General features: G+C 60.9%; 2 protein-coding genes across 2 annotated transcripts; one reads left to right on the top strand and one right to left on the bottom strand.

Annotated features, from left to right (window-relative positions):
- Positions 1-2,872: 2,872 nt before the first annotated feature.
- CDHR4 (cadherin related family member 4) lies at positions 2,873-10,240 on the bottom strand. Its single transcript, XM_065749503.1, has 20 exons — positions 10,126-10,240; positions 9,906-9,926; positions 9,547-9,788; positions 9,236-9,484; positions 9,041-9,136; positions 8,419-8,522; positions 8,212-8,348; positions 7,966-8,131; positions 7,738-7,888; positions 7,514-7,616; positions 7,063-7,278; positions 6,849-6,988; positions 6,568-6,712; positions 6,293-6,495; positions 6,082-6,221; positions 5,973-6,008; positions 5,333-5,448; positions 5,196-5,260; positions 4,311-4,364; positions 2,873-4,084 (listed from the first exon to the last, which is right to left on the bottom strand). Exons 1-18 carry the CDS (start codon positions 10,178-10,180, stop codon positions 5,205-5,207), a joined length of 2,376 nt encoding a protein of 791 aa, XP_065605575.1. The 5' UTR covers positions 10,181-10,240; the 3' UTR covers positions 2,873-4,084; positions 4,311-4,364; positions 5,196-5,204.
- A 445-nt stretch (positions 10,241-10,685) lies between these two features.
- INKA1 (inka box actin regulator 1) lies at positions 10,686-12,536 on the top strand. Its single transcript, XM_065749497.1, has 2 exons — positions 10,686-10,834; positions 11,694-12,536. The coding sequence occupies exons 1-2, from the start codon at positions 10,784-10,786 to the stop codon at positions 12,486-12,488; spliced, it is 846 nt and encodes a 281-aa protein (XP_065605569.1). The 5' UTR covers positions 10,686-10,783; the 3' UTR covers positions 12,489-12,536.

Below are 12,536 nucleotides of genomic sequence, written 5' to 3'. Positions count from 1 at the left end.
CTGAATTAGCTTCCAAACCTTGGCAGATTAGTTCTTATTATAAGGAATTGTCTTTTAATTGATTACAGGTTAACAAATAGTGATCCTCTCATTCTCATTTAGTGCTTTTACTGTGTGCTCCTGTAGTTTCCTCTGAAAATAAGAGCATGCTTCCCACAAACCAAATCAACACAGACTTCAAGCATAAAAGTACAATATGAGAAGTAAAAAGCAGGCAACTAATTTTTATTTACTTGATATTTAATGCGACCGCATTTGTGTACTGGGCAAAACAGAAAAGTTACCTCAGAGATGTTACCCAAACTCTCTCTGTTGAGCAGTCACCGGAATATGGAGCCAACCTCTTACAAGCAAGAGGACACAGGATGCCAGAAGCAAGTCAGCCTGCAAAATGTTGCATGGAAACAAGTTAGCAAGGACTAACTTAAATTTTGTTTAGATCTTCACCCGTTTCATAAATCCAGAACATTTGAGATCACACTCTCTTCTTCAAGGCTGGGACCAGAATTCAAACCAAGCTCCTTTCAGGACACAAATATTCTCACATACTCAGTAGGGCTCTGACAGCTGCTCTTTAATTAATTTATTGGGACCACTGCCCCCAAATGCCTCCTCCAACCATCAGCTGAAAGTTACCATCCAGCAGGTGAAGAAAAAGAGAGTGCACGCCTGCTCTTCAGCTGGCCTGATTCACAACACAGCACTCTGATGGATATTAATGAAGAAAAATTATGCATTAAACGGTGGCAGCTGACCAGGGGCTAATGCAGATCCTAATACCAGGGAGGTAACTTTTGGCAAAGAAGCAGGACAGCTGGTAGAGGAGATAACCTTTCTAACTACAAAAGCTAAATCAGACTCAGCTTATCTGTCAGAGCTCTTAACCACACATAGTAACATCCTGCCAGGACAGGCAAATTATATCCTAACTTTCTTCACTGCTTTTATCAGATTTGGTTGGCACTGATCTTCTATTAATACAATTCCTGCAGTTACACCCACATTGTTTTTAAACAGAAACAATTGCACTAATGTTAATGGTACTGTGTGTATCACCATACAGAGGCACCCCCTAACAGGGAATCTATTCCATTCTGTTAGAGTAAGGGAATAAAAATCCTTTCTTGTAAGTGAAACTGACCATTCACTGACAAGGGTTATGCAAAATAAAGAAGCATATCTGTTTCACACAGTTATCATCACTCAGAATGCACATAGAAAATAAAAAGACACATAACTTTCCCCTCAGTCCTATCTGCAGGGTAACTGACACCTGAGGGGGACTGTATAGGAAGCACAAGCACCCCAACATGACAGTGAGGAGAACTGCATCCATTAGAAAGTGCATCCACTCCAACAGCATGCTGGGAAAGCCAAAAATAACAGCTGCTGCCACATCAGAACAGCTAAAGCACTGTGTACAGGCAATGCCTGCAAAACAGAAACTAAGCAGCCATGCAGACACTTCCTCTTGCTCCCCCACCACCATTACAACAGTAGCAACAAACCTGAGATTAAACACTTGCCAGCATCCCGCTCTGCATTCCTGTCACACCAGGAATACAAAAGGGAGATTGCCAGCTGCTCCTAAGCACATCTGAAGGGTTCCTTCTGTTTACAACAGGTCATGTAAATAGCCAACATGATTCTTGCAGAGCTTTCTGTCCCATTTTCTTCGTTCCTTTCACTCCTTCCTCTAGCTCACCCATCCCAGCTCACTAGGGAGCCCCCTGTACTTAGCAGCCTGGCTTTTGATGTGTTCTTTCTCAAAGACTGAGAAATCAGAAATTATAAAAGCTCCTTTTAACCAAGTCATACAGTTCAGGCACAGAGTAAGGGCCCCACTGAGCTGCCACATGCAAACACTTCAGGTCAAGTTAAAACCTACATCCTGCTGAGCACAACTGGAATGATGCTTCCAAAAGAAGAGTTAAAAAAAACCAGGCTGCAGCTTCTATCCAGCACTAACCTGCAGCCCAACATCAGCACTTAACTTTGCCACACATCTCAGCCATGCTAAGGTTAACTGATGGTGGATGGACTGATAGCACTGAGGGAAGCACCTGGGTTCCAACACAGTGCCCAAGTAATGGCCCAAACAAGGTCTTCATCAGATATTCTACGGCTTCAACCACAGAAGCAGGAAACTTACCTGCTCAAGAGTAAAGGCTGCACAGATTCAACCTCAGAGCTAACACCTACGCTTCTCACTCAGACAGTATGCTCTACCTCATAACCCACCCAGCAGTTCTGCAGCAACCTTGAGGAGCACTGAAATAAACTAATAACTGGCATCTAAAACACAATCAAAACCTATACAAGCATCTGGTGATCTATTAAGGCAGGAGGCTGTGTCCTGCAAGCAGATGGTCAACAACCAGCTCCCAGCCTGGGCAGGGCTCGTCACCTCGTGCTCATCGGGCTTCACAAGGTCACGTTTTCAGAGGCTGATAAATTTAATAATCACCATATGTGGGTGAGGGAATGAGAGAGGAAGCTTAGCATGGACAAGAATAGCGTGGAACAGCACGATTAGGGGCAAATTGTAATGCTTGACAAGGAAGCTAATTAACTGATTAAGGCTGCAGGTACAACAACAGCAGGGGCATTTTTTTTTTACCTGAGCACTTGCTAATTTAACCTGACTTCTCAATATTGGCAATGCAAACAGAGTAACTTGCAAGTCTGTTGTCTCCTACAATCTGTCACTAAAGGGGGCATCCCCCACAGCACATCTCAGTTGGATTTTGCCTTCCAGAATATTTTGAAAATAAGGACGTGCCTGATATTGTCATCCTCATGATGAGACAGACAATGCTACTACTCACCAAGGTGAATGTCTTCAGCTCCCTGCTCAAACTGTTAAGGCACAGACACTCAGCTATCAGCACAGAGAAGGCACAACTTTTAATCACTTTTATGGGATCTCAAAGCAACTGGAGCTACATGGAGAAGGTGGCACAATTAAATTCCCAGTGACTAGAAGCAGATCCTAGAAACCTCTTCCATCTCACCAGTGATTCATTCTCACTTGCTCTTTTTCTATGTCAAAAAAAAAGAACAAAACTGCCACAAGGGACTTGCTGGATAACCAGGATATCAGCTACCCATGGAAAAACACATACAGTGTTCAGAAGGGGACCCTATCCTTCCCAGTCCTGTGGTCTTCAGAGATCCCTGCAGTTATGACACCATACACATATATGTTGACTTCTGTCTCGGGGCAACAAAGCTCACTTCCCCTGCTCTCTCTGAAGTCCTTATTAGACAGGAAGCAGAGGCAATGCCATGAAAAGGACACATCAGATCAGCCTGACAGGCTCTAATCAGAATGGAACAGGCTGTTCATTCAAACATCTCAAAACAGTTGTGCTGGAAAAGCTGAGATAAGAATGAAAACTTCCTAACGCTGCTGTATGAAAACTCAATGCTAGGACGATTCAGAATACAGAAAACAAGAGTTCTGTGTAGTTGACACATCAGCCCAATGCTACCTTGGTACATAATGAGTTCACACTTAAATCTTTTCACAGCATACCACTGCTTCCAGCTCTAAAATAGGGCACTTACCTTAGGGCAGTGCTAAGCTAACCCAGTCACAGGGAAACACTTCTCAATCTCAGCGACAAGGCTCTGTTACGTAGGATTAAGAAGTCCCACAGTAGGCCTGTTTAGGTTAACAGTGACGACACCTAATAAATGACACGTCCAATTCTAAAACAAGTTCCTATCAGATTTTCAGGAAAAAGGTGGCTTATCCAAAGGCTTATCCCTGCAATGTACATCCAGAACACAGTACTTTCCCACCTTGAAGCCCTGACTGTTAGCACACAGATCAGTTTGGTCAGACACATTGGCTCAATAGATAAAGACTTTGTACACGACGCTACAATACAGTTCTTTGTTAGACAAGCTACCAGCCAACGTGACACAGATCAGCCAAGAGACCCAAGCCCACACCGTTACGGCATTACACAGCGCTTCGTTAGCAAAGGTCAGTCCTGGGGTTCAGTGTGAAAGCTTGAAACACCGAGCTGAGACAGACGGATCTGAAGGGAGGAAAGGAGCAACACGGCAGGACAGGCTGAAATGATAAAAGCAGCACACACTGAACCACACCGCTGGAAAGAAAAACGAGCGCTTCGCTGATTCAGAGCTCTAAGATGGAGGGGCACGGAGCCGGGCAGCGGCTGTACTCAGAACCGAGAGCCCTCCCCAGCGCGGCTCGCACCTCGCGCTCCGCACAGCCCCGAGCTCAGCCCGGCGGGAGGAGCCCTCGGCCCGCATCGCTCCCCGCGCCGCTCCCTCACCATGCCGCTCTCACGGCACTCCGCGCTCCGAGGGCTCCTCGCCGCACGCAGCCTCTGCGGAAGGAAGGGCACAGAGGAAGGGCCGCTAGCGCTGCCGCCGGCCGGAACGCCGCTGCCCGGCCCGAGCGCGGCTCTCCCCACGCCGGGTCCCGCGACCCCCAGCCCCGCGTGGCCCCTCCCGCCCCGCACCCACGGGGCCGCGCCCGGTCCCCCATCCCCCCCGACCCCCCTCCCTACCCACCCATCCTTCACGCGGCCGCTCTCCCATTCCCTTCCGCCCCATCCCCTCTCTCCTCGTGAGGCCCCTCCCCCCGCAGCACCGCTCCCGGCCCCCGTCCCGCCGCGCTCACCGGGGCGGCTCCGCCTGCCCGGCCGGGGGCTGGCAACCCCGAGCCCCCAGCGCCACCGCCCGCTCCCCGCCGTTCGAATCAACAACAAGATGGCGGCCGCCGAAGGGGCGGAGCCTCGGGGCGCGCCGTCATAGCAACCGCGCCGTCCAATGCCCGCCCCTCCCCGCTCTGCGGCAATCAGCGGCAGAGCCCCTCCCATCGGGGGCGAAGCGGGAGCTCTGATAGGTTGAGATAGACGTCAGTCAAGCCTAACACCGCCCCGTCTCTTTCCGAGCGCGGACCGCCCCCGGATGGCCGCGCACGCTAGGCACACGTGACGCCGCCCGATGGCCCGCCTCCCCGCGGGCTGCGCCGTCTCATTGGCCACCCGGAGCAGGACGCTGGACCAATGGGCGCGGCGGAGCGAGCGCGGCGCCGTGCCCACCGCCGCCCCGGGGCGATCCGCGGCACTCAGAGCAGCGGTGCGCACTGTGCAGTGTTTAATGGCTGAGCCCCACGCGCGGCCGTGGAGGTGCTGTGCCCGGTGGGATCGCACGTAGGGTGCTCAGATCCAGCGCCGTGCCCCGGTGACGCTGTTGAAGAGATAGTCCCTGCCGGTCCCTGCGGGGGGGTAGCGTTCAGCCCACGGTCACAGCCACGGCCACGTACCCCCACCCGGGGCGCGGCGCTCACGTGGGTCCTGGGCGCGGCCGTCGAAGGGCTGCGATGCGGAGAGCGGGGACGGGCTGCGGGCGGGCGGGCGGCTCCGCTCCTCCTCGCCGGCACTTCGTGCCGCCGCGTCCCAGGAGCTGCAGGGGAAGACGGGGCGAGGGGAGGGCACGCCGTCACGGACACGCGCCGAGCACCGCGTCCCCAGCCTCACCTGGGAGCGTGGGTCCCGCCGGACGTCATTCTGAGCGCCTCCGAGCCGCGTCTGTCGCCCAGAGGCTGCATCCGCACTCCCAGCGCTATGCCCACCCGTGGTGTCGTAGCACAGGGTTATGTGGCTGCTGCCCTCCCCGAGGGCTGATGAGCCTCCTCCCCGCTATGCTGGTCCTGGCTGGGATGGCTCTGGTGCCCTTCAGGCTCTCCCTCTGCAGCCTGTCCCCTTTGTCACCCCTTTCTCTTTCTCCTGCCCCTGTCTGACTGCTGGCACGGCTGTTCCCAGTAAAACCGCCGTCCCTGTGCTCATTGCTCCGTGCGCTCACTCTCAAGCAGAGGCTGCTCCTCAGAGCAGCAGCCTGGTGACATCAGCTCCCTCTCCCCAGGAGCCACGTCTCCCCACGTGGCTGCAGGGATGCTACAGGAGCCTTTGCCACTGCCCAGCACCCACCTCTCATCCAGGAGTACCTCGCTGGGGTTTCTGCTTCTGCAGGAGGAACAGAAGGCAGCCCTGAGCTCCCGCCTCGCTGTGCTGTGCCACCCCACAGGCTGGGGCTCACCTGCGCAGTATACTGTGTGCCACACAGCACAGGCTGGCCAGGAGCAGGGCACCAGATGCAGTCAGCACGGCCACGAACCAGGCTGGTGGGAGCCAGACCAGCTCCGTCCGCCTGACCACCAGCGGCTCCTTCTGCAGCATCTGCAGAGCTGGAGGTGAGGGACCAGGTGACGTCCCAGCTTGAGGCACCCGGGCCATGGGATGCTGCTCACCATGTGTAGGGTGGTGGTGCTGGGCGGTGCTGGGGTGCTACGAGGTGTGACGTGCACCACCAGTGCCAGCATGGTGCTGCGGCGGGGGGACCCAGTGCTGCCCCACACCTCCACCAGCAGCACGAAGGTACGAGGCTCAGCCAGGCCACCGGGGATGTAGGAGAGCATGCTCCCCTCCTGCTGAAAGTGGCCGTCTTCATTGCCTGCGTGCGAGGGTGTGCTCAGTGCCCCAGCCGTGCTGAAGAGATGCGTCACAGTGCTTGGCTGCTCCTCACCTCTGACAATGGCGTAGGACAGCGTGGTGCCCTCGGGGTCCCCGCGGCACAGCAGGCGGGTGACAGGTTGCCGGCTGCCTGTCCCAGCCGTGATCCGCAGCTCCTGCACCTCCGGGTTGCACAGAGGTGCCCGCTCAGGCACGGCCTGCCAGGAGCAGAGGTGGCTCAGCTCCATGCTGCCTGGCCCCTGTGGGTACCTCCAGCCCAGGGCCATCCCTGGGGCGGCAGCAGGGACGCAGCACGGCGCCTGCACTGATGGCACCCGGGCGTCATGCTCACACCTGCAGGCGCACAGCCACGTCGCACAGGCGGCTCCGCCGGTTCGCCGGGTCCAGGTCATTGTGGGTGTCCGTCAGCCGTACCGTCAGCCGGTAACCAGCACGCCGTGGGGGCACGAGGGGCCCCACCACGCGGATCTCACCTGCGGTGCTGTGTGAACTGCCAGGCACACGTGTGTAGTTGGGGTGGGGGGCAGGGGAAGAGCTGGGCACTCACTGGTGCGTGCATCGATGGAGAAAGGCTGTGCGGGACCAGGGCCCCCCTCCAGGCTGTACTCGAGGCTGTCCAGTGGGCGGTCACGGTCAGTGCCGACCACGCGCCCCACGATGCTGCCAAAAGGCGCCGTCTCCAGCACGGTGAAGATGATGCCATTGGGGCACTCCGGTGTGAATTCGTTGACGGGTATCACCGTCACGAGCACGGGCACACGAGCTGCGCAGCACACAGCAGCTCAGCCACAGTAACACCATCCCGTGGCTCAAACTGCACTGGGCACGCTCCACGAGGACACTGGGACAGTGCCACGCTGGTGCCCTAGGGGTTGGACATCGCTGGGGCCACAGGAGAGGAGCACTTCCTCTGCTGTTTGTTGGGCTGGGGGTCCAAAGTGAGCTTTTCACATCTCTACATTGACATCCCTCAGGGTGCAGGGGACATGGGCACTCACTGCTCCTCAGGGGCTGTCCCTCAGCTGTCACCACGATGGTGGCTGTCAGCTGGAAGCCCACAGGATCCGTTGCCTTGGTGTCATAATCCAGGGTGGTGTTGACCTGCCAAGCCACAGTGTCCTATAGTGCCAGACATCCCCCAGAGCCACAGCCTGGCACACTATTGGGTGCCAGAGGGACCCTGCTCCCTTGGTGGGGGCTCACCAGCCAAAGCACCACTCACCTGCAGCTGTGGCCCCTCCATGTGGAAGTGGGAACGAGAGACTTGTGGCCCCTCCAGTGTGTAATGTAGGGACCCCTCATCGCCAGCAGGGTCGGTGCACCTCAGTGTCACCAGTGTGCTGCCAGGGGACACTGTCTCAAGCACCTGGGATCTGTGTGGGAGTGACAAGCTGCTCAGATCCACTTCTTGGCACGGCAGAGCATCCCCCTCAAAATCCTTGACCCATACATGTAGAGGGCTGGCACACAGGATGGTGCCCTCTGGTCTGTCCCCAGCACGGTGACATTGAGCATGGTGGTGGCCTGGTCAGTGGGCTGCAGCGCGTTGTATGCCTGGACAAGGAGGTGGGCACGGGCCACCTCCAGCCAACGTGTGCTGCGGATCTCGCCTGTCACTGCAGGAGGAAGGCACAGCCTCGAGCCAAGCACAGGGATGGGGACAGGGCAGCCATGGGGACCGTGCCACCATGCTCACATTCGTCGATGGTGAAAAGCGCTGGTGATGTGGGAGACAGAATGGCGTAACGGACGTTATCCCCACTGGCACGGACCTGAGTGACCACTTCCAAGGGGCTGACGCCCTCTGGCACTATCACCTCCTGCTGTGGAGCACTGTGGGCACAGCAGGCAGAGTGGCACAGCCTGGTGTCACCAGCACTCCCACCCACCCAGCCCCACTAACAGGATGGTGACGCGGGGATGGCGCGATGGCAGCACTTCCACTGTCACAGCCCCGCTGCAGTTCTGCCCATGACGGTCCGTCACCTCGATCTCCAGCCTGAACGTCTGAGGGCAGCACCAGGGTGGCCATGAGACAGCCAGGAGGCACCACCAACAGGGATGGGGATGGAGATGGGGGTAGGGGTGAGGGCTGGGATGGGAATGGAGTTGGAGATTGGGTTGAGGATAGGGATAGGATGGAGGCAAGGATGGAAATAGGGATGGGGTCAACAATGGAGGAGATAGGGATAGGGATGGGAAGGGAAGCAGGCAGGATGAGGACAGGGATAGAGGTGAAGACTGGGGATGGAGAGGGCCACTAATAGGGCTTGGGTTAGGAATAAGAATGAGAATAGAGATGAAAATGAGGATGAGGAGAATGGCATGGAGATGGGAATAGGGACAGGGATGAAGTCAGGAATGCAAATAGGAGCAGGATGGGATACAGAAGGGGACAGAACAGGGGACAGGAATAGGAGAGCTGGAGCACTCCTAGAGACTGCCTGGGAGGAGCAGGACACAGAGCTGTGTGTGGTGCCAGGGAGGGCAGTGACAGTGCTGCCAGGGCAGGGACTCATGCCCACCTGGGTGTCCTTGCTGGGGCTGAAGCCACCATCAGGTGCCAGTACCAGGCCCTGATGGGTCAGCGTAAGTGGCGTGTCATTGTTGCTGAGCTGGAACTGTTGGAAGAGAGATCAGAACCCCGTCCCTGTGCCCGGCTGCCCCAGGTTCTGCTCCCATCTGAGGGGCCTGCAGGACACAGGGCAGCCAGCACTCACCATCAGCCCACCCGGTGGCTGTGCCTGCACCGCATACAGGGGCACACGGGGTGCCACATCTGCTGACACCTGCACCACGACCCCACCGGTGCTGGCAAACGTGGTGTCACAGCGCAGCGCCTGTCCCGATGTCACCCGCACGTACAGCTGCCCTGTCACCTCCTGCTCACCGGGACAGGCAGCACGCAGCATCAGCGCGTACCAGTTCACCTGGTGGGCATCGAGCTCTGCGCCGGCACGCAGTGACACCTGTGTGGGGACACGGTGCTCAGCAGGGTGCTGTGTGCCCTGGCCCCAGCCCCCAGCCGTACCTCTGCCCTAAATGTGGAAGCAGGCACACCGTCGGTACTGATAGCAATGGGGTTGAAGGGGTGGCCAGGATCAGCATTGTGTGGGGTGACCTTGGAGTCCATGGGGACGCCGGACTCGACGCGCTCCAGTGTGACTTGGGGGCTGCTGCCCGCACTGCTGCAGGACACAGCCACCTCGGCCACACGGGCGCCCGGCACAGCATCCTCACTCAGTGTCACTATGCGTGGCAGGTCGGGCAGGGCTGGTGGGACACCCCAGTTTTGGCCCCACGTGGCCATTGCCACCAGCAGCCCACATGGCTCCATCAGGGACATGGGTCCTGTCCCCACGGGGGTATGGGTGGCCCTGCCGCTCTTACCTGCTGACTTCACAAAGGTCCCTGCAAAGAGCAAAGTGTCACTGCAGCCTGCCGGGGTGTCCCCACAGTGCCCCAGGGATGCCCCAGAGATGGCCCCAAGATATCCCAGGGGTCTCCCAGAAGCTGTGCCAGCCTGGGATTGGCACCCGGGGGGACCCTGGGGGAAACTTTCCCTCTTCTTTTAGTTCCTTTGGGTGCCGCTGAACCGCAGGGTGCCTACCTGGGGCACGGAGGAGGAGGAGGAGGAGGAAGGTGAGGCGTCCGTACGTGCCCATGGCTTGGCAGCTGTTTGGGACAAGCCAGAGCGCGTTGCCACGGGTGTCGGGCACCACCCACGCGCGGCGTCACGCCGGTCACCGCGGCTCCCAGCCCAGCCCCGGGGCGGTGGGGGGGGGGTGGGGTGTCAGGTCACGGCCCCACAGCGACCGCCGATCCACGCCGCGCTCTCGGGAACCGGCGGAATTACCGGGCGGCTAATTGTAACCCTTCATTAGCAAACCAAAGCGGCTATTAGCCGGCAATTAACAGGCGCTGGCGGAGCGCGGGCGGGCGGGCGGGCGGGCGGCGGGTCTCCGCTCCCCTCCCGCTCGGAGCCCGGCGCCCGTAACGGGGCCGCCTCGCCCGGCGGGTCGTGTCCGGGCGCGCCGAGCGGGGCCCCGGGGCGGCGGGCGGGGCGGGGCGGTGCCGGTGCCGGTACGGGCCGGGCTCACGTTACGGCGGCCCCATTGGCTGCGGCGGGCGGGGCGGCGCCGCGGCGGGAGGCGGCGGGCAGGGCCGGGGCCGCGCCGCGCTCCGCTGCTCCGCGGGGCCGCGGCCGCTCCGCCACCGGCACCGGCACCGGCACCGGCACCGGCACCGGGAGCGGGGCCGGGCCGGGGATGCACAGCGCCCGTCTGGACGGCGGCCTCGGGCAGCGCCGCGCCGAGCCGGTAAGTGCCGCGGGGAGCGGGAGGACGGACGGGTCGCGGCGCGTCGGGGCTCGGGTGACATCAGCGCGGTGACATCACGCGTGGGAGCACCGCTCGCGGGACGAGGGGCGCGGGAGGGGGACGCGAGGCCGGCGGGGAACGAACGGCGAACTGTCACCCGCGGCCCTGCCCCGAGCGGCACCGGGACCCGCGGGGACCCTCCCGCCCCGCGCCCTCCCAGCGCCCCACGGCCCCCGCGGGACGGGGCGGTGCGGGGTGGTGGCGCGGCGCCGGCCGGGACCGGGGGGCAGGGAGAGGGGAAAGGGACACGGGGAGAGGGGAAAGGGGACGGGCGCTGCCGGGCGGGCAGCCCCGCGGGCGGTGGGACGGGACGTGGAGCGGGCCGCCCTGCGCGCTCGGCTTTCCGCAAGAGGGAAGCGGACGTAGCAGCCAGCTTTTGGGCTCAGACAATAGGAATTCAAGAAAGAGGAGCGGCCCGGCCGCGGGGACGGGGCGCTCCTTCCGCTGCCGCTCGGCAGCGCTCCCCGCTCCCGCGCCGCCCCTCAGCCCCGTGCGGTCGAGGCGCGCCGAGCCCGGGGAACGCGGGCCCGACGGCAACCAGCGTCGTCGAGCGGAGGGTGCGGGGTGGCCCTCCCCGGGGAATTCGCCCCGTCCCGTTCTACCGATCAGGGCGCCCCGTGGCAGCGAGGGGCCGGGGCGGGGGCCGCTTCCCGCAGGCACGGCCGGGCTGGGCGCCGCGCGCTCCCCGACATGCCGCCGCACGCCGGCCGGGGCTGCGGGAAAGAGCGGCCCGGAGCCGCGGGCGAGCCGGGACCTGCGCCCGCCGCCGGCCCGACGCTGAGCCGCCCTCTCCCCGCAGCGCTGCCGCCGGGAGCACATGCCCGGCACGCGGCCGGCCGAGCGCGACCCCCGCCCCGCGCCGCGCCGTCCCGCCTCGGCCTGCAGCGAGGAGGAGCAGGGGGGCCCGGCCGCCCGCTCGCCCCCCGCCAGCGAACGGAGCCTGGAGTGCGACTCGGGCTACTCGGAGGCGTCGGGGGGCACGTGGCGCGAGGACGAAGCGCCGGTGCTGCGGCGGCACCCCCCGCCCTGCCAGCGGGCACACCGCCTCTCCGCCGGCACCCCCGCGCCTGCCCCCGGCCGCCGCATCCGCCCCAAATCCACGTCGGACGCCTGCCTGGAGCAGTGGCGGGCGCTCGAGCCGGCCGATGGGAAGGACTGGACGGTGTCGCTGCTGTCGCAGAGCCGCAACCGGCAGCCGCTGGTGCTGGGGGACAACTGCTTCGCCGACCTGGTGGAGAACTGGATGGATCTGCCCGAGGTGGGCGCTGAGCCGCGCCGCCGCCCGCCCGCCGAGCCCTCGCGCCGCCTGGGCAAACCGCCCGCCTTCCTGCTCAGCCTCTCGGGCAACGTGCGCCGCAAGCTGGCCAGCATGGCCCGGCCTCGCGGCACAGAGGGAGCCCGGCCGGGGAGCCGCGACCCCACCAAGCGCCTGTCGTGCCCGCTGGGGCTGGGTGGGCAACCCAAGGGAGCCTGCTTCCACCAGTCCCACAGCAACATCGCCCAGCTGGCCACGGACTTCCACCGCTTCACCGCCCTCATGAACAGCCGCAGCCGCCAGCCCATCATCTGCAACGACGTCATCGGCTACATCTAGCACTGCCGCCCCCCGCCCCCCCACCCCCCGCTGTAAATAAACCCCCGT

Source organism: Cyrtonyx montezumae, unplaced genomic scaffold (assembly GCF_038088225.1).
Source record: "Cyrtonyx montezumae isolate F1298 unplaced genomic scaffold, pur_monq_1.0 scaffold_6, whole genome shotgun sequence".
Lineage (NCBI taxonomy): Eukaryota > Metazoa > Chordata > Aves > Galliformes > Odontophoridae > Cyrtonyx > Cyrtonyx montezumae.
Note: the sequence above shows the minus strand (reverse complement) of the source record. Positions and strands in the feature narration are given on the sequence as shown.

Coding starts and splice junctions, on each gene's coding strand:
- CDHR4 (XM_065749503.1), bottom strand. CDS start 10,180: ATGGGCACGTACGGACGCCTCACCTTCCTCCTCCTCCTCCTCCTCCGT. Junction 9,789..9,905: donor GACCTTTGTGAAGTCAGCAG/GTAAGAGCGGCA, acceptor GTGTCCCACCAG/CCCTGCCCGACCTGCCACGC. Junction 7,617..7,737: donor TGGAGGGGCCACAGCTGCAG/GTGAGTGGTGCT, acceptor GTGGCTTGGCAG/GTCAACACCACCCTGGATTA.
- INKA1 (XM_065749497.1), top strand. CDS start 10,784: ATGCACAGCGCCCGTCTGGACGGCGGCCTCGGGCAGCGCCGCGCCGAG. Junction 10,835..11,693: donor GGCAGCGCCGCGCCGAGCCG/GTAAGTGCCGCG, acceptor CTCTCCCCGCAG/CGCTGCCGCCGGGAGCACAT.